This window comes from Durio zibethinus, chromosome 23, assembly GCF_047325235.1.
Source record: "Durio zibethinus cultivar Kanyao isolate XHJ-2024 chromosome 23, ASM4732523v1, whole genome shotgun sequence".
NCBI lineage: Eukaryota > Viridiplantae > Streptophyta > Magnoliopsida > Malvales > Malvaceae > Durio > Durio zibethinus.
Window position 1 is genome coordinate 1,120,863 of NC_143184.1, and position 19,194 is coordinate 1,140,056.

Here is a 19,194-nt window from a genome sequence, read left to right on the forward strand (position 1 = left end):
CTTTTTTAAATAAATATTTTTAGTAAAAATGTTGACATATTTTTTATTGTTGAATAAATATCATCAAATTTATATTATAAACTACATTTTAAATATTTTTCACATATATTTATTTTTGCATTTAACTCTATCATTCTATCAATTTATATTACTACTAAATTTTTTATCAAATTATTTCTAATTAAAAATTTCATAAATTTCACCTTACAAACTTTATCTAAGTTATACCCCACAGCATATAATAATCCCAATAAGGACTGGGTGAATCTTGCTAAAAAAAAAAAGTGACTTGACAAATGCATAATAATGCAATTTTTTAAGGGACTTCCTCGTCAATTAAGAAGCCTCAGGGACACAAATGTAATTTCTCAAAAAAAGTTACAAGCGATCCTGGCCCTCCGTCCTAAATTCTCCGGACATCCTTCTTTTTCCTCAGGTGGAGATTTTGTTCTCTATTTTTGGTTGAAAGAAAAGGAGTGGAAGAGCAATGGAATACACGGCGGAGCAGCAACGGTACCAACAGCAATACCAATATCAGCAGCAGGCATATGAATATGATCCTTCTCAACACGATCAATCAGCCGCCTACTACGCCTACGCCAATCAACAACAACAACAGCAATACCAGTATTACCCTCCTCAGGAATCTTATTCCCAACAATACCCCCAGTTTTATCAAGAAGCCGCTCCCATTCACCCACCCGGCGTCCCCTTGGACCACCACAATCAGCCCACCGTTTTTTATCCTCCGCAGTCTGCTGTGGAGCCTCAATATCAGCAGGTAATTGCGGCATCGGGTTCGGATTCCGCCACTGCGGCGGCGAATTTTGTGGGGAATATTGATATAGTTCAGAGGGATAATCCGCCTCCTCAGGTTAGGGTTGTTTTGTATGGGTACATCTGCTTATATTTTCTTCTATGCGCCATAAATCTTGAACATTAATTTTAAATTATCTGATTTTTTTTTCTTAAAAATTTGGTAATTGCCCAAAATGTTAAAATTGCTTCAGATTGCAAAGTTTTAAATTTGATTTTCATAGAAGAATAAGATTCGTTGTTGGTGGTCCAAACTGGCCCATATTGGGATTGGAAATTGTTTTTAAATTGGATATGCAAAGACATCGTAAGAATCACAGTTTGAAACATGCTTTTCATTCTGAAACTTGTTCTCCGATGAATTACCAATGTTTGTTGGTTGATTCAATGTCTTGAGATGGTGTTAAGATTTGGATTGTGTCAAAACAAGTTGCCTGGACTTGGCTCAGTTTAGCACATGCCCAGTTTCTAAGTTAAAATGAGCCTAGCTTAAGCAACTAATATGATCTTGCTAAAATCTTTGCTGTATTGAATTCGTGTTTGTTTGTCTGTAGAATACCAATGCTAGATTTGACTGGGCCTAGATTGCTTCTTGTTTAAAAGCCTTGGTATTTTATAGCAAATTAAGGGAATTGTACAGCAAAGACTGCTTGTTAGAGGAGCTGGGCTTATCCCAATCGAGTTTAGCTCAAAGAAGATTTTGGAGTGAACCACTTCTTGTTGCGTTTCTGAGGAGCTTTAGGATCTTACTGCTTGGCTTGGTTGGCTTGGCTCAAATATTTACATACTGATTAGAGATTTATTAATAACAGTCTTTATGCTAGGTTGAAGGTTATGTTTTTGCTTGGCTGCCATAATAATGATATCATTTATGTTGGAGTAAGTGTCATGTCATGCTCCATCGGGCTTGTATGGAATGTCCATTGGTCAACAGAGCTTATAGGTACTGAATTCTTGGCACTCATCCCCCTTACTTGCAAGATATTAGAAGATAAAACAGTTTAATTAGTCACAAATCCCTAAAGCAACCAGATGAAGACAGTGATATCTAACATAGAAGTTTGCTATAACTTGTGGCTTTACTTTGGGTTCCATGTTATGGATGACTAGTGATAGTTCTTCACTGGTTGCTTTAGGGCTCATGTGGCCTGAGAGCACCCTTTGCTAATGTGCTCTGTTGAATCAAGTGATATCTTTCTTTCCCAATCTTTTCTGCGATCTAAAAACTTCATTATTTTGTTAATCAGCATTGTTGGGTTTGATTGCTATCATTTGGTTTAGTTTGTGTCTCGTAATTGTAATTATACTCAACAATATCTTTGCTTCTTCTGTGACTTAACTGTGTGGCAATTTTCAACTGAGTCATTTGGCACCCACACAGTTAAGGATGCAGCAGTTATCTTGTTTTTTTTTCCTCCTCTGGTTAACATCCGCAATATTGTAAGGCAATTGTTTTCTGATGCACTGTTTTAATTTCTTTAGTTTTCATGTTGGACTTAGGTGAGCTTTGAATCCATGCAGTGTTTTAAATTCAGAGTTCTCAAGGATTGCTAGATCACTTTCTGTCTTCGTACTGACCAAACTTTAGATGGGGAAGCATTTTGAGAATCTTTGGTGTAGATTTTTTGGTAGGTCTTTCCTTTTTCTTATTTCCCCCTCTCTCCCCCAAGATTCCCTAATCATTGAAGAAACGATAATTCAACCATAGGGAATGCCATTTCTTATTTATACGACTTTATCTCCATAGTAAGGTCCCATCAGTTCTAAGTAACTATAGCTTTTTATGCCTAAGTAGTTTAATTTACGGGTTATGCTATCTCAATGCTTTACAAAAGGGATGTTACACAATGGTGCAAACACTTATGAGTCTTAGTTTTAAATTTCTTAAATCTAGTTATGCCTTGAGAAAGCAGCTGAATTTTTTCATTTTAAAAAATTATATTCCCAAGATCACTGGAGGACTTAAATTCTTGAACCGTATTTATATTTTACTTTGAAGAATTTTTCCTGTCCCCTTTAAACAGAAGTGTCATACTTTTATACATTAGCTATTAATCAATTTCTTCTCACTGATAGTCTGAATATCACACATGTTTACTCAATCTTAGAAACACTAGAAAGGGATTGAAATTTTTTGTTTTTTGTTGTTTGATGATAGATCTGGAAAGAATAGGACTTCATTGTTTAAGATCTATTTTTTGTTGTTTAATGATAAATCTGGAAAGAATAGGACTTCATTGTTTAAGATCTAGTGTGCAGTGTTACAACATTACTTGTGGAAGTCTCAAGCTATGCTACAACTTTGAACAGCATACTCTTTCTTCTTCTTCTTTGTGACCACCTTGAAATATTTGCTTCTTTGTATATGACTGCATTTTTGTTTATTTAAACTGTGTAGACCCTTTTATGCATGATTTCTCAGAGTTTTTTCTTGGGTAAACATTCTTTCAAATATAGTTGTAGTTAATTCAAATTCTTTGTTCAAATTGGAGCCTTAATTTTTCAGCTTATTCATGGACTCATATTCTATAAGCTTAATATGATTACTGTGTGTGTTTAACAATTGGATTTTTTTCTTCTTGTGCTGTTTGTTTTTTTATATTGTTCACAATTTACTGCCCCCTGAGTTTTAAGCTTGTCATCTGTGTGATTACTTATATATAAGATATTTTTTCTTCTTGTGCTGTTTTTTTTTTTCTTAATATTGTTCACAATTTACTGCCCCCTGAGTTTTAAGCTTGTCATCTGTCTGATTACTTATGTATAAGATCAATTAATCTGCATGTTTCCACAACTTGTAGGTCTATATTCTCGTATGTTGCTAAGGCTGTGTGCTTAGTTTTAATTTATGTTTCTTTGTTGAGAATGTATTTAACATTATTATTTTTATTTTAATTTGATCTTGCAGTATTTAGTAACTGTGTGATTTCATGTTCCACCTCATCTGTGAATCTATTCTACAGATGCAAACTGCATATAGGGGTGGAAGAAGGGGTGGTAGGCCTTTTAGAGGGGGCAGCCGGGGTCATGTTGGTAACCGTGGCCTCAGACCAGATGGCACTGCACCTCCTCGTAATAGAGGTCATGGCCACAGTGGCAGCAGGCACTTTGCTTCAAATGGTGTGACATCATCGTTTTCAAATTCTGTATTGGATCCAAGCAGTGCAGCTGCTGTAATGCCACCTTCAGCATTAGTTCCTGGTCAATCAACAGTAGCAGCTCAGGTAGCTGCTGCTCCACTCTTGCCACCTCCACGTATGGCTTGGTGTGAACTTTGCAGGGTTGATTGCAACAGACCAGAAATCCTGGAGCAGCATAAGAATGGAAAGCGACATAAGAAAAACTTGCAGGCACATGAAGAGATGCAGAAGCTGAACAAAGTCATAACTGGACAACAAAGTGTGCAAGTTCCCAATTCGGGATCAGAAGTCGTTAAATTGAAGAAAGTTGAGGCATCTGAGGAAAAACAACAACAGGAAACTTCACCCTCCTTGGCTGCCACTAATGACAATAAGAAAGAAACTGAGAAGCAGAAAGACATAGTGAATAAGTCTGAGGTGTCTACTACTGATCCTGTAGAAGCTAAAATGAAATTAAAGGATCCCTCTGAAGCTAGGGGACGTGGTTTCAAGCGTAAGATGAGAGGGGGACGAGGGAGTAAATATATGAAATGCAATGAAGGACCTAGGAGACCAGTTGAGCCTCCCAAACCAAAGGGGGGTATTCCTTTTATGTGTGAGTTGTGCAACGTCAAGTGTGAATCTCAAGTGGTTTTTAACAGCCATTTGGCCGGTAAAAAGCACGTTGCAAATCTGAAGAGGTTTCATGGGCACCAGGCTTTATACGGAGAAGCAGGGCTTCAAGCACTTTATCCTCCTAATTTTAATGCTTCATCATCTTCCTTCATCCCTCAAATTCAACAAGGCCTTACTGACCCACAAGTTGTTTTAGCTCAGCTGTTAACTTATGTCCTTAGTCAAGCCCAGGTCCCTGGGTTAGCAGCCCCTCAGTTATCTCTACCAGCAGCAACATTGGCACCAGCCCAAATACCATTATCAAGTTCGGATAACCAGTATCCCCATATGTTTACTCAAGGTTCATTAGCCACATCAGAAATGAGGGAAGTGGCCATGAAGGCAGAAGCTGAAACTGGGCAGCATTATAGTGCGGCAAAGTCTGAAGCCTCGCCATTTGCGGGAAATAACAAAGCAGAGAGTCAAACTTCAGAATCTGAAAAGAATGACATGAGTCGGCAACAATCTTTCACTGCTAAGGTTGAAGTTCCACCTACAGCAGGAAGTGATGTAAAGGTGGGGAATGGAGCGTTAGATTTGGAAAATAAGGCAGTCATGCCTCCCATGGATAACCCTACTTGTGCAACGTCGGAATATCTGGCCATTGGAGACAGGCCATTGCTGTCATCAACATCAGAGTGTAAAACAGTCTCCTTGGACCCAGTTGATGAGTCAGGATCAAACAACGATTTGGAGGAACCAGAGGAGGATCCAGAAGAGGAAGTAGAGGATGATTCGGGGGAGCAAAATAAATAGCCAATTGAGTTGTGCAAAATACTGTTAGTCTCTCCACATTTGCCCCTTTTAATGTGACAATAATTTGTTGGTTCAAGTATTCTTATTTATAATTAAAATGGTAGACCTCATCTTGAATTTATAAATAATAACTTGTTACTTGAAAATTCTTATTTTTTTAATAAATTTGAATGCAAGGAAATGAAATAAAAATGTAATAATTATTATAAAGTTTGCTATATTAAAAAGGAATATATTAGGAATAATATTAAGTTTATTATTAGTAAAGAAATATGAAATTTTCATTTTACCTTTTCAATAGAAATATTAGTAATTTGGTTTTTGTGAAAAAAAAAAAAAAAAGGTATGGCCAATACTAACGATGTATTCAAAAAAATTTTCTGAAACAGTATTATTGGAAAAAATTAAAGGAGGAATTTGTAGTAAAAAATTTACTGACAATTTATTCGATAAATAATAGAAAAAACATATTTCTCAATTTTATATGTTTTTTCTTTTTTTCTCATTTCCTGATTTTTCTTTTCCCTTCTCTTATTCATTCTCTCCAACCACTGTTGTGGCAATTTGTGCCACTGCAATGACCATATCTTGTCACCCACAAGATGATCTGCTGATACTAGCAACCAGCTATGATGGTCGATGCTGTACCCAAAGCTTCAGCAACCAGATATCGCCATCCCCAAGGACGCAGCAAACATAGTTTCGCCTTTGATCGTCGAAAATGACGTTGCCCTTGGTCGCTTTGTCGGAGTTCTTTTTATGGAGAAAACTGGGGAAAATTCAACTTGGAACACTAGAAATGTAAGCAAATATGGTCAATGTCCTGTGGGTGTCGTAGGGATATGGTTTGAGTTTTGACAAATTTATCAAGGGTAATTATGGAATAAAGAAATAGCCATTCCCATGGATTTGGTTTTTAATCGAAACATGAAGACATGGTCAAAATAAAAAGGGTGTTCAGCTTTAGAACTCGAAGCTCTATCTGTTTTATCTTTAGCTCTAATGTGTTCACCGCAGCTGCAATCACAGCCATTTTTTATTCTGTCTAGAGCCAACTCTTATCCAACCTTCTCTAAATCCTCATCATCTTTTCCCTGTTTCTCAACTTCAACCCGTATTTACAATCTAAAAACCAGTACTTTGTCTGTTCAAGGATTTCCCCCTAATGCCCTTCGCCGTAAGAGCAATCCCCAATGGAGAGGAGGGTTCAGTCTAGGCGTAGACTTGGGATTGTCCCGCACCGGCCTTGCCCTTAGCAAAGGTTTCTCTGTTCGTCCACTCACGGTATTCTATTACGACGACAAAAAAAAAAAAAAAAAAACCCGGCTTTATATTTGGTTCATTTTACCATTTCAAACGTTTTCATTTTTCATGTTGTTATTGTTATTTTTTACTATCATTCTAGGTTTTGAAATTAAGAGGACAAAAGCTTGAGCTACAGCTGCTTGAGATGGCAGAAAAAGAGGTTTTCTTTCTTTTTCCTTTTTTGATTACTTACCCTTTGATTCAAGCTTTCCATGCAAATTTTTCTATAATGTGGGAGGAATTTGTAGGAGGCTGATGAATTTATAATTGGGCTTCCTAAATCCTGGGATGGAAAAGAGACTCCTCAATCCAACAAAGTTCGCAGTATAGCCGGAAGGCTAGCGGTTCGAGCGGCGGAGAGGTAATATCTTGTGTATCCTCTTATTGTTTGTGGATTTGCTTAGTTTTGCCTCAAGTTTGTCACAGACCCATTTGGTTCGGACATAATTTGCCTAAAAGAGCACTTCTTTTCTGCTTTTTACATGTCAATTTGTTGATGTAATGATGTTTTTTTCTAACTCAAATTCAGGGGTTGGAGAGTATATCTACAAGATGAACATGGGACATCAACAGAAGCTGAATACAGGATGATCAACTTGTACTAACTTCTGTTCTCTTGGGCAATTTTCGAGATTTCATATTTCCCTGTCTTGAAATATTGTTGTTGATTGTTATAATTCTGATAACACTATAACATGATTCTTTCACTTCTCTTTCAGGGGTCTTGGCAAGCTTACTCGCCAGAAAAGCTCTGATGCTTATGCTGCTGTGGTGTGTAATGAACCTTTATCACATTTTTCATATTTCTGTGATTGAAAAGATACTATATTTCCTCAATGGTGGTTGTAAATTTTTGTTTGTTTTGTGAAGAAGACCATCAATTTGAATTGAGGTCATTTCTGTTTTCTCACCCCTCTTATTTTACTCTCTGCAGATATTACTAGAGAGATATTTTGCCATGTCTGGTAAGGGCATTGAAATTGTTTTGCCAAAGCAGATGGATTTGCAAGAAAAACTCAGAAGGGGTGCACCACTGGACGTTGATTTTTTGCCAGAAGAATTTGTTGGTTGACAGATAACAGGAATCCTTGTTTTCTGCTTGTTGGCGTGTGATGCCGTTAACAGTTTTATATAGACAGAGATTAGAAGTCTTTTCACTAACACTGATTCTTGTTTTTGATGTAGAGTTTAAGAATATTTGTTTGAAGTGCATAGGAAATGAGTGCTTTCACAATTTGAAATGTTTGTGCCTGGATATCTTGGCATGTAAATGTAATTCCCCGAGTGGTCTCTTTCTTGTCTCCAAATAAACCAGCCGAGCCCAATTTGAACTCAAAACTACGGGCCCGCTTCTGGCGCAGAAAAGCCACTTGCTATCAAAGGAGGAGGGCAAGCCGTAGGGGACAAACCCAGAATTTAATCTCTTTCATTTTCTTTGACCATTTTTTCATTGCCTCTTCAGAAAAAAATCTCGGGGAAAACAATATGGGAGAATAATTTGTATCTACTTGGTAAAAAATAATGGTAAAGTGTTTTGTTATAAGCACCATCCATTTTTCAAAGAATATTTATGGTGTACTTGAGAGTTAACAGTTTCATTCCCACAGGAGATTCTGAGGAATCATTCTCAGAATCATCCCCTCTCCAAAACCCGGTTTCCTTTGCCATTGGTCTTGTTATTTGGGACGACTGATATAACCGAATATGCTTAGGAATTCTCTTGCCTCGAAGACTCTTTTTTACCCTTTCTGATCGCCACTTCATCACGCCAAGCATATGCTCTTTAATATTCTACTACTGTTTTGGTAATAAAGCCAATTTTCTTATCCTTCATTGCCAAGCTCTTTTTAACATTTCAAAGTCTTCACTTTTCATTCAATCTTGGGTGTTGGTTCGAAAGGCTTAAGAATGAAGTTTGGGAAGAGATTAAAGCAGCAAATTCAGGAAACGTTACCAGCTTGGCGGGACAAATTTTTGTGCTACAAAGAGTTGAAGAAGCTTGTTAGATTGATTTCTTCAGCTCCGCCACTGTCGACGGAGTCGCTCGAGTATGGGAAAGCGGAGGCTGAGTTTGTGTACTTGTTGAACAATGAGATCGACAAGTTTAATGCTTTTTTCATGGAACAGGAAGAGGACTTCATCATCCTGAATAAGGTAACTTTAATGCCGTTTTTCATCCTTCCTCCACCTTTGGTGTCTGATACAATTGCAAGAACGCTTGATCTAGCAAGTGTGCATCCCACATAGGAAATCAAATTTGAATCAATTAGGGATGAAAACAAGTCCAGCTACTGATGAACTACTCGGACTTGACTCAAAAAAAATTCAAACTTTGACTCGTTCAAGCTTGATCTACTTCAGTAATGATCTTAATTGAGTTCAAGTAATTTCATAATTTTATCTTAAGGCTCGCAAACCTTATAAGTCTTTATTTTAAATATATTTAATATATATAGATAAATAGTAAAAATACAATATTTATAAATTTATCAAACTTAACTCTCAATTAAACTACGAGTTGAATTCAAGTATAAAAAATAAAATTCAATTGAACTCAAATCAAGTTTTAAACTTTGAGTTTTTAAATCTGTTGCTACTTGCTAGTTAAAATAGACTTGTAAACCAAATCGACTGATTCATTGTAAATTTAAAATAATTTTATATAATTCTTTCTTATTCCTTTTTTGTCATAGGGTTAAAACGAAAAAATATTTATTCCTTTCCTGATGTTTCCTTATGTTCTTAATAAAACTTTCTCGTAAAAATATTTTAACAATGTTTTCAGTTATATTAATAGATTCTATTCGAATCATTTCTTTTCTATTTGAGTTGAACTTGAATATAATAGTGTATCGTTTAGCATGACATCATTAGTATTAATTGACACGTGATTAAAATGAGATGATACGTAATACGAATATTTATGAAAAGAATTATTTTTAATATAAATTAAAATAATAAATTGAAATTACACAAAAAAATATTATCAAAATATATTCTTCAAGGGGATTAAGAAACATGGTTAAGATTTTTAAAGCATTACCAGACATTTGAGCTCATTCTTTAGAACAATTTGGAATTCGAAAGCTAAATTAATTTGACAATCATGAGTATATAAAGAAACATCGATAGGGATACTTTTTGATGAGGGTTTAATTGACGCTATAGTCGAGTAAAGATTGATTAAATGACAAAGTGAACCGATGAAACTAAGCAAAATATAAACGAGATTTAGAGGGAAAATAAAAAAAAAAGAGATTTGAGTTTGACAAAAAGAGGACATGCTTCATGGTATGTCCCAATTTGGAACATACTTTTGTTTTATGTCAGTTTAAATCATTATCTAACATCTCATGGTTACCATAACATATTCAGCAAAAAGATGGGCCATTTCTCGGCTACAAAGAGACATTATAACTATGCTTTCATCACTTAAAACTTAACATCTCAAGGTTCAGGGTTGTTGCTAGAATTCCAATTGCTTGACACTTGAAAAGAAAAAAAAAAAAACCCATGAATAGAACTTTGAAGCAAGGATCTATAAATTCAGGAATTGCAACAGAGGATTAAGAAAGTGATAGATGCATGGGGCCCCAATGGATCTAGGCCTTCAGATGCAGAGTATAAAGATGAAATGGCGAAAATTAGAAAAGAAATTGTCGATTTCCATGGCGAAATGGTCCTCTTAGAGAATTACAGCAATATCAATTACACAGGTAGTCACTGTCACAAGAAGCTTTCTTCAATACTTTTGCAGGTCCTAGTCATGTAGATGCTGACCACATTTATCTATTTATTTATTCTTTCTTTGGTTGGTTAATTTACTAGGCAATGTTTCTGTAGGTTTGTGTAAGATATTGAAGAAATATGACAAGCGAACAGGTGGATTATTGCGCTTGCCCTTTATCCAGAAAGTGCTGCAGCAACCATTTTTCACAACTGATCTTGTTTCAAAGCTGGTTAAGGAATGTGAAAACACCATAGCTGAAGTCTTCCCAGTAGAAGAAGAAGAAGCAAGGACAAAGGAACGAAAAGAGGCAATAATGATAGAAGGGAAAGGGATTTTCAGAAATACAGTTGCAGCTCTATTGACCATTCAAGAAATTAGAAGGGGCAGCTCTACTTACGAACCACTTTTCTCTGCCTTCTCTCAACTTACCTGACTCTTATCTCAGACACTTGTTCCAACTCAACTCCCCAATCCCCATTCTCTGATCACACGACAGCAAAAGTAATTTATGTTACAAATTTTTTTTTCCCTTTTTTTAGGATATAAATGCTGCATCCTGCAGTCAATTGCTAATATATTTCCTTCTGTAATAGCTAATAGTATAACAGATTGATATGTTTATGATGATTGTTCACTGTCTTTTATGTCAAGTTCTTGTTTTTTTTTTTCAAAAATATGTTTAATTTCTTGTATTTTTTCCTTAAAATTTCTCAACTGTTTGAGGCATATGGGGTTTATTCATAATCTCTTACTCACCAATAAAAAATTCCAAAACATAAAAAACATATTTCAATTTTAGGTTCCAAACGAAAACTTGATTATTTACAAATGATAATCTTTCTTTTTTTATATAACTTTTAATCACATAACAAATTTAGTTATATCTGACCTTAGAAATATGATTTTCTGTTAAAAATTATTAATTTGCTTCTTTGATGAAAGATACTCCATATATACATGTTTTCGTGATAATTATTTAAATTTATTAACAATTTTATGATTTATTGTTTTAAATTTTAATTTTAATAATTAAGATTTAAATTTTTGCAGCTTTAATTAAAAAAAAAATAGTAGCTTATATCTAATGAGAAGGTAGTTTTATCAAATAAAGTATAATATAATCTTTATATAATAGGATTTTTTATGTGCACCATATCTGTCCTGACGCCTTTACTTAATTAGAAAAACAAAATTCTAAAATTTCATTTTGGGCCAGAAAACAAAACAAAAAAAAAAAAAAAAGGAAAATAAGAAGGGGGAGTGGGATTTTTGTCCTAATGCCTTTGATTAGAGACGAGTTTACAAGAGCTCTTCTTGCGGGATTTATAGGATTTACACCATCTAAATTAGGCCACGTCGTCCCTGAGAAATGAGGTAAATCTTGATTTTTTAAAATTATTTCTTTTATTCTGCTGGGGTATAAATTTGTTCAAAAGGTACTTAATGTAATTTATTTGTTTCAATTATATACAAAAAAACGAACTTTATTAGTGTGATGTAATTGTGGTTGTTTCATTTAGCAGATATGGGTGCTTTTTGGGTATAATTCTTGAGATTTTGAACAACTCTACGTTGGTATTTCATGAAATTTATAGAGGACACAATTAATAAATTGTTCATACAAAAAAAAAAAATGAATGAATAAGAATCCTGAGGAACATTGCTTGCACTACAGTGCTCTTGGTTTTGGGTAAGGAACATTGCTTTGCGTTCTTGGACTTATTGCTGCCGGGTTTCAGCTTTGGCTTTGTATGTGGCTTTGTTATACTTGTCACTAGTTTTAGATGCTGGAAAGAGATTCTTCATTGTAGATGGTAACCGAGAATTATCTCTAATCGTGTGATTTTTATAACTACCTGGGCAATTATTATACAAACTTTTGTTCTTATTGCTTCTTCTACAGTAGTTTTGAGCCAATCATGATCATTTGAGATTGGGGATTGTGTTATTGTAGTTCTTTCATTGACATAATTATTTATTTCTTTGTGATTGCGTGAACATTGGAAGTCTGAAATGCTCTTGGAGGAGTTGGAGCAATACATGATATTAGAGCATAATACGTATTTCATGTGTAAATTTGCTGAAAGTCTGATTCTACAGAGAGAAATTTAGTAGGAAACAACAATTCAACGATGTGTAATCTTTCAAGCTCAAGTTTTCCTACTAACATCGTATATATGTTTCAGAGAAATGAAAACCATTTCATCTTATCAAGGCTGCTGAAGATATCAGTTATGAACCAAGGAATGGCTTACCTAGCTCAAGCTCCTTCTACCATGCCCGTCACTAGAATTCCTCAGATTCATTCTAAAAACCAACAACTGTTAAAAGCCTCAAAGGTGCCACATGTGCTCGCCTTCTGTCACATCCACATCAGACAGTCGCCTGTTTGCTGCATAAAGTTCTCTCAGTGGGAACCTGCACCGGTCACGTCTGCTCCAACTGAGAAAGCCGGTGATAACTTCTTGGAAAACTCATCTGAATTATTTGAAACTCTGCGACCTGACAACAGAGGTGATTCTTCAGTAAGTAAAGCTGAAGATCTCACAGATACAACAAATCAACCAGTGGCGCAGCTTCAATTTCTTAAATGGACAATGTGGCTGTTGGGCCCTTCTCTTCTCTTCAGCACGAGCACGGTGCCCACCCTGTGGTTGCCAATATCCACCGTATTCCTTGGCCCAAATGTGGTCAGCCTTCTTTCCTTGATTGGACTTAATTGCATAGTCAATCAGAGTGTAACCCTTTTTCTCCTCATGGCTGATTATTGTGCCCGGTCAAAGAACTTGAGTCAAGCTTCCAAGAGCAAGCCTCCTTTCAGTTACCAGTTCTGGAATACAGTAGCAACTTTGACTGGACTTGTGGTCCCTCTTATGATACTGTTTGGTTCCCAAAAGGGCTACCTCCAACCGCAGCTGCCTTTCATCCCATTTGCAGTTTTATTGGTTCCCTACATTGTGCTTTTGTCAGTACAGATGCTGACTGAGATATTGACGTGGCATTAACAGTCACTAGGTTGGTTGGTGACCCCAGTTGTGTACGAGGCCTGCCGTGTGTTGCAGCTAATGAGGGGGTTGAAACTTGGGGCTGAACTCAGTGCACCACCATGATGATGCACACTATCAAGGCTCTGTTCTGTTGGTGGATTCTGATTCTTGGTGTGCAACTCATGAGGGTTGCTTGGTTTGCTGGTTTTAATGATCGAGCTCGTCAACAGCAGTCTTCTGCTTCTGCTGATGTTTAATACTAATAGCCACTGATATGTTTAAACTGAAAGAAGAATTGTGGCTTGATATACAATCTCCAAGTAAACAAATCCAATAAAATGTCTCTACATGTTGTCATATACATTGAATAGCTTACAGAAATGTTATTTATTTGCATGATAAGTGCAGGCGTGTTTGAATGTCACAAATGATCCCATAGTTGTCAATAGGGTTTGATAGAAGATATAAGTTGCCAACGGTTTGTATGTCCCACATCTGATAGACGGAGGTGAAATTTATTATGTTCCAGTGTTTATAAGAGATCAAGAAAAGGCTAAAATATGCCCGGTTTGAAACTTGAAATAAGTGATTGTGTATTTAGGTTCTCAGGTGGCGTAAATATGTGTTAAGAGAAGCTTGGCTGTGTTTGAACTCCTTTTTTGCAAGGAAAAATGAGGAGCATTTTGGAAATAAAAAGCCGGTCCTGATCTGGAAAGATGGAGGAAACATCGTGTTAATAGAGAAGGCAATGAAGCAGGTATGGTTAGCAATAGCCACTACCACCCATTATTAGGAGTGAGAAAAAAAATTAAATATCAACTTAAAACAATAATATTCAATTTAATTTAGATTTTTTTATTTAATTCGAATTAAATTTAGATATTAAATATATTTATTAAATTAATTTTAAATATAAAAAATAAAAAAAAACTGAATCAAATTATTTATTTTTATTAATTTATATATATATTTTAAATTTTTATAAAATAAAATAATTATTTTATATATAAATATATTTAAAATTATATTAAAATAATATATAAAAAATTTAAAGAACAGATTAATCAAATTAAACTGATAAAATTAAATTTAAATTAAATAAATTTTAAAAAATTAAACTAAATTAAATTAAATTATAAAAATTTATAATATTATAAATTATCTAAAAAATCGAATTAAATTCTATCCAACTGGTTACCGTCTATACCTGTAAATGCTTCTACGCATCTACGCCATTGGTGTTAAAAAAAATCCCCAAAAGTTGCTTCTTGATAGTTGCGGCCAGCCTACCAATATCATTTTCCACCGACTGCTCAAACTACCAACTAACTTTCGTGTTTTTTTCCGACAACGGAGTCATCAATCAAATCTATGTAGTATAACCTTACATGGTACGCTGTTGTTTTTGGGTTTGTAGAAGTAAGTGGATCTATGTTGATAAATTCTTGTGTCCAAACGGGCCACTACCTTCTTTTTTTTTTCTGAATTTCCCTTTTCGTTTTTATAAATGGTTTTCAATTTTGCAAGAGAAAAAGTTAGAAATAATTGGGATATAAAAAAAAAAAATAGGTTTTCTTTTGTGAGTACTTTTTACTCGAGAGTCCAAATCATTATCGGGAGATAAAAAGACAATTATAGCCCTAAATTGAACCGCATGATACTGTAAAATAGGGAACCGGAAACAACTGCAGTCAAAGTCGAAAGCAAGACAAGCATCACTGTCCCACGTTCTTGATTTTCTGCTGTGTCTCGAAGACCGGACACCATTGTCTCAATCCCTCCCTTCGTCTCTTTCTTTTCTCTTATTTCCTCTCTCGCCGGAGAACCAGAAACTCCACTGCGTCTCCGAAGGCTTGCCAGAACAGCCTATCGTTTATTTCTCCGGAAGCCGTCTTACCGATCGATTCACGATGACCGCCGGCGAATTTCTCAGCATCGAGCCTCAAGAGCTCCAATTTCCCTGTAAGCATCTTCCGAAGCCTTACCTTTTCAAAAATTTCCAGTTTCGCGTTGATTTCCAGATCCATATCTTCATCGTTATGAGTTACGTTTTCAACTGTTTTTCTAATTCTTTAACATTTGTTGTTCCTGAATTAGTTGAATTGAGAAAGCAGATCTCATGTTCTCTAAACTTGTCCAACAAGACCGACGATTATGTGGGTTTTAAGGTAATTATGTTAATCCTTAAATCTCGCATGTCTTTTACTTCTTCTGGGTAAATTTATTTGGGATTTTGTTGTAACCCAAGACTTTGATTCTTATTAGTCTACTGCGTATCTTTTTGTGTGTGTTTTTTTGCAGGTCAAAACGACAAACCCAAAGAAGTACTGTGTGAGGCCTAACACTGGAGTTGTTCTGCCTAGGTCTACGTGCAACGTTATTGGTCTCTTTCCTTGCCTGTTTCTCGCACAAAATTTTGACTTAGCTATCATTGTTTTAGTTAATCATTTTTAATGCTTAATTATAGTAATTTGTTTCCTTTTTCTTTGTCGTGTTAATTCCATGGCAATAATTAGCTTTATTTTCGACTTTTATAATTACTTTTTCTATAGTTAATTATTGACTTATTTATGGAGTCAGTTACAATGCAAGCTCAAAAGGAAGCACCTCTTGATATGCAATGCAAGGATAAATTTTTACTTCAGACTGTGGTTGCTAGTCCTGGAGCTGCACCAAAAGATATAACTCCAGAGATGGTATTTGTTATATACTATGGGATCTGATTTGAAAGGGTTTTTGTTTTCTAACTGTTTGCTTTTGATTGTGTTAGTTTAATAAGGAATCTGGGCATCATGTTGAGGAGTGCAAGTTGAGGGTTGTTTATGTTGCACCTCCTCGGCCTCCTTCCCCTGTTCGAGAAGGATCTGAGGAAGGCTCTTCACCTAGGGCTTCATTCTCAGACAATGGTAGCTTGAATGCTGCAGAATTTACATCTGTGAGTGTTACTTGTCTTTGTGATTGATATTGAATAGGGTTTTAGTGTTGATCAGTGTGTTCCATTCAAATATTAATGAGTTGTGTTGTGGTTATATGATTGTGCCTGCAGGTGTCAAGACCTCATGTTGAGCGGCATGAACCTCAAAACAACTCATATGATGTAACTTCTCTCTCTCTCTCTCTCTCTCTCTCTCTCTCTCTCTCTCTCTCTCTCTCTTATTGGTACTTTTAGCTCTTTCATTGGAATTTTATGGGTTCTTGTAAGGAATGTTGGCAGGTTCCCTCTAAACCAATGAAGTGACTGCCATTCATGATAACAGTTCTTTCTAATTGCGTATGGTTGGCATTTCCACAATTGGCTTAATTTAGGAAATGGTGTAATTAATTTTCAAATCATACAACGTGAAGAATGCATTGATGATACTGGTAATCATACTTGCATGATGCATCTATGGGTGGAAATTATCTTGGCTTGTGTCTTTTTTTTGCCCTAAATCACCCATCATCAAGCATGGTTCAGCTGACCTTACTGATTTTGAGTTTTTGTGTGTGTTAATTTACTAGGTAGTTTTATCATTCCATGTAATTGTAATGGGGTTCATTTCTTCATTTTTAGGAATATCTACTTTTTAAGTTGGAGTCTATTTGGTTGTCAATATCTTCCTTGGAGACGGACTAGGTGTCATATACTCAGTTTTAATGAAGCTTACTTAGCATCGGGCCTGTGCTTGCAGGCCATACATACTGGTATAAAGGGATCAATTTTAATATACCCTTTGATGCTATAACGGCAATTTTTTTGTAACTTTTTTGTCTTTTAATTAACTTCTATGTACAGAGAGTGATTTCCTAGTAGTAAGTGAATTATTTTCATGTTAAACTTCCTATAGTAGAGCTGAACATGCATGTCACTTTGATGGTGATATTACCCCAATTTTTTCTTACCCCATATTCTTGATGTTTGTTCAGACCTGTTCATTAGGACTATTTAGGAGTGTAAAAATATGAACACTGTCAACAAGGTTATTGAAGGACTCTTGTCTCCTTTCTTTTGATATGGTGAAAAGTCTCCCATATTGTGGACAATCCTATTGTCACTGAAATTCCTCATCTAGATAGTGGTTCTGACCACTATTACAACCCCTCTAGGTGAAATTTGCTGATTTGAGCACTCGGATTGGATATAATCTCGTGCTTGTTTTTTCTATCCTGATGACAATTAACGATCACTCCTCCTATATTAAAAAAATGTTTCTCAGAATACCCCAGCATTGGGGTTCTGGACTCCGATGCTGCGGGTACACTAGTACATGCCCATGAATGCCAACAACTCCAGTTAAAACTTGAAGCAGAAGTTTGTTCATTTAAGATGAACACTAATACTGGGTACGCCTCTTAAAATTCAACCTTTGCTGTCAACTTTTCAAATGCACTTGATGTGAGAAATAATTATGGATCTAACATGGCTCTGTGTTAAATGTGGCATTATCACCTTGTTAGATATTAAATGCTATATTTTTTATCATCACATTCATGTTAATGGCTCTTTTCCGTGATTTAATGATAATTATCTAATTGAAATATGTAAAAAGAATTTTCATCTCTGAAGAATGAAAACCCTTGAAAGATTGAATCAAGACTTTGTGGAGGAAAAGCTAAGTCTGGGAATGTTCCTTTTTACTATATCACTGAAGCTATTCTAAAAAATTGCAATTATCCAAAACAAAAAGAAGAAAAGAAAAGCCTTAAAATATTGATGCTTCACTGTGGCATTTTTATTCTGAAAAGTACTTTTATTTGCAGGCAAGGTCTCTCATTTCCAAGCTAACTGATGAGAAAAACTCTGCCATTCAGCAAAATAACAAGCTTCAGCAAGAACTGGTAAGTTACTCTCTATTTTCTAAGAGTTTCTTGCAGGGTACTTTGGAATTAAATCTTTGGGGTCCTAAACTCATAACAAAAAGGTTAAGGAATTAAGAACCAATTGCTAATATGTTAGGTATATGAGTGCATCATCATTCATCCATGGTCACTGTCCAATTGTCAATAACTTATCAATGCGGCTGACAATTTGTTATACTGTATTCTTCTAACATCAATATGAGCCGCACAGGGTTCTGTTAATAGCTTTATTGCAGCCTCACATTGAAATTCAATTTGCAGGAACTCCTGAGACGTGAAGCCGAAAGAGGTCGCGGTGGTATTCCATTCATATATGTAATTCTTGTTGGCTTAGTTGGCATCATTTTGGGATACCTCTTGAAAAGAACATGACCTTTTCTCCTTTGATGCTACTTCGTGGCTGGAAAAAAAAAAAAAGAAATGTAGAAAATTGGAAAAACAAATGTTTGAATGATGCGTTGTAGCTTTTGTTGAATGTATTACTTAATGGTCTGTATGGACGCTAGAAAAACATGTTCAATGTGTGACGGGTAAGAGGCAACTATTGTTCATTGTATGACCTTTCAAGTGGGAATTATCCTTGAATTTTGGTTTTTAAAGATTGGATTAATAGTAATAATAATGACATGCTTGGGCATGACATGCAGGATATTGACTAGAGGTGTGTTAATTCTTGTGAATTCCAATTTGACTGCAGGCATTCCATATTATAATCTGAATTGTAAAGTCTGTCAACAGATGCTGCTGGCTACAACTAGGATTTTTGACTGGATACTATGCGTTGAAGGCTCATATATATTTATTTGTTAGGAAAAAAGATTAGTAACTAAAAGAATGTATTCAAGAGCGGATTAACATTTAAAAATAAAATATTTATGTATATTCTTAAAAAAAAAAAAATTCAGACACTTTTAAAATTTATTTATATATATAATTTATAAAATTAATAAATCTATCAATAATTCTT

General features: G+C 35.3%; 3 protein-coding genes and 2 pseudogenes across 11 annotated transcripts; all 5 read left to right on the forward strand.

The window, feature by feature from the left end:
* The first annotated feature begins 415 nt into the window (after window positions 1-415).
* LOC111313764 (uncharacterized) lies at window positions 416-5,576 on the forward strand. Of its 7 annotated transcripts, none has more exons than XM_089752814.1 (3): window positions 419-874; window positions 1,641-1,759; window positions 3,780-5,576. In XM_089752814.1, exon 3 carries the CDS (start codon window positions 3,780-3,782, stop codon window positions 5,364-5,366), a length of 1,587 nt encoding a protein of 528 aa, XP_089608940.1. In that variant the 5' UTR covers window positions 419-874; window positions 1,641-1,759; the 3' UTR covers window positions 5,367-5,576. The 7 variants fall into 7 exon arrangements, with proteins under 7 accessions (XP_022770237.2, XP_022770238.2, XP_089608940.1 ...); XM_089752815.1 differs by having other exon boundaries at window positions 435-874; window positions 1,629-1,759; XM_022914505.2 differs by having other exon boundaries at window positions 740-874; window positions 3,725-5,576.
* Window positions 5,577-6,219: 643 nt separating this feature from the next.
* LOC111313766 (Polynucleotidyl transferase, ribonuclease H-like superfamily protein) lies at window positions 6,220-7,926 on the forward strand. The gene is made up of 6 exons (XM_022914507.2): window positions 6,220-6,650; window positions 6,772-6,831; window positions 6,920-7,032; window positions 7,201-7,269; window positions 7,391-7,442; window positions 7,606-7,926. The coding sequence occupies exons 1-6, from the start codon at window positions 6,369-6,371 to the stop codon at window positions 7,741-7,743; spliced, it is 714 nt and encodes a 237-aa protein (XP_022770242.2). The 5' UTR covers window positions 6,220-6,368; the 3' UTR covers window positions 7,744-7,926.
* A 550-nt stretch (window positions 7,927-8,476) lies between these two features.
* LOC111313765 (SPX domain-containing protein 3-like) lies at window positions 8,477-11,051 on the forward strand (annotated as a pseudogene). Its single transcript, XR_016332690.1, has 3 exons — window positions 8,477-8,825; window positions 10,222-10,387; window positions 10,515-11,051. The product of XR_016332690.1 is annotated as an SPX domain-containing protein 3-like (transcript).
* A 1,350-nt stretch (window positions 11,052-12,401) lies between these two features.
* LOC111313272 (uncharacterized) lies at window positions 12,402-13,744 on the forward strand (annotated as a pseudogene).
* A 1,109-nt stretch (window positions 13,745-14,853) lies between these two features.
* Window positions 14,854-18,885, forward strand: LOC111313769 (vesicle-associated protein 1-2-like). Of its 2 annotated transcripts, none has more exons than XR_016332691.1 (8): window positions 14,854-15,350; window positions 15,486-15,556; window positions 15,690-15,771; window positions 15,969-16,084; window positions 16,159-16,323; window positions 16,435-17,711; window positions 18,129-18,206; window positions 18,489-18,885. XR_016332691.1 is itself a non-coding variant. In XM_022914511.2 (8 exons), exons 1-8 carry the CDS (start codon window positions 15,299-15,301, stop codon window positions 18,597-18,599), a joined length of 726 nt encoding a protein of 241 aa, XP_022770246.2. In that variant the 5' UTR covers window positions 15,073-15,298; the 3' UTR covers window positions 18,600-18,885. The 2 variants fall into 2 exon arrangements, 1 of the variants encoding a protein (XP_022770246.2); XM_022914511.2 differs by having other exon boundaries at window positions 15,073-15,350; window positions 16,435-16,485.
* The last annotated feature ends 309 nt before the right edge of the window (window positions 18,886-19,194 follow it).

What these genes read in the sequence shown, in the direction of transcription:
- LOC111313766 (XM_022914507.2), top strand. Translation starts at nt 6,369, where the DNA reads ATGTGTTCACCGCAGCTGCAATCACAGCCATTTTTTATTCTGTCTAGA. An exon ending in TTGAGATGGCAGAAAAAGAG is followed by an intron (nt 6,832 to 6,919) that starts GTTTTCTTTCTT and finishes AGGAATTTGTAG; the next exon opens with GAGGCTGATGAATTTATAAT. An exon ending in GCGGTTCGAGCGGCGGAGAG is followed by an intron (nt 7,033 to 7,200) that starts GTAATATCTTGT and finishes ACTCAAATTCAG; the next exon opens with GGGTTGGAGAGTATATCTAC.
- LOC111313769 (XM_022914511.2), top strand. Translation starts at nt 15,299, where the DNA reads ATGACCGCCGGCGAATTTCTCAGCATCGAGCCTCAAGAGCTCCAATTT. An exon ending in TCAAGAGCTCCAATTTCCCT is followed by an intron (nt 15,351 to 15,485) that starts GTAAGCATCTTC and finishes TTCCTGAATTAG; the next exon opens with TTGAATTGAGAAAGCAGATC. An exon ending in ACGATTATGTGGGTTTTAAG is followed by an intron (nt 15,557 to 15,689) that starts GTAATTATGTTA and finishes GTTTTTTTGCAG; the next exon opens with GTCAAAACGACAAACCCAAA.
- LOC111313764 (XM_022914502.2), top strand. Translation starts at nt 488, where the DNA reads ATGGAATACACGGCGGAGCAGCAACGGTACCAACAGCAATACCAATAT. An exon ending in GGGATAATCCGCCTCCTCAG is followed by an intron (nt 875 to 3,779) that starts GTTAGGGTTGTT and finishes TCTATTCTACAG; the next exon opens with ATGCAAACTGCATATAGGGG.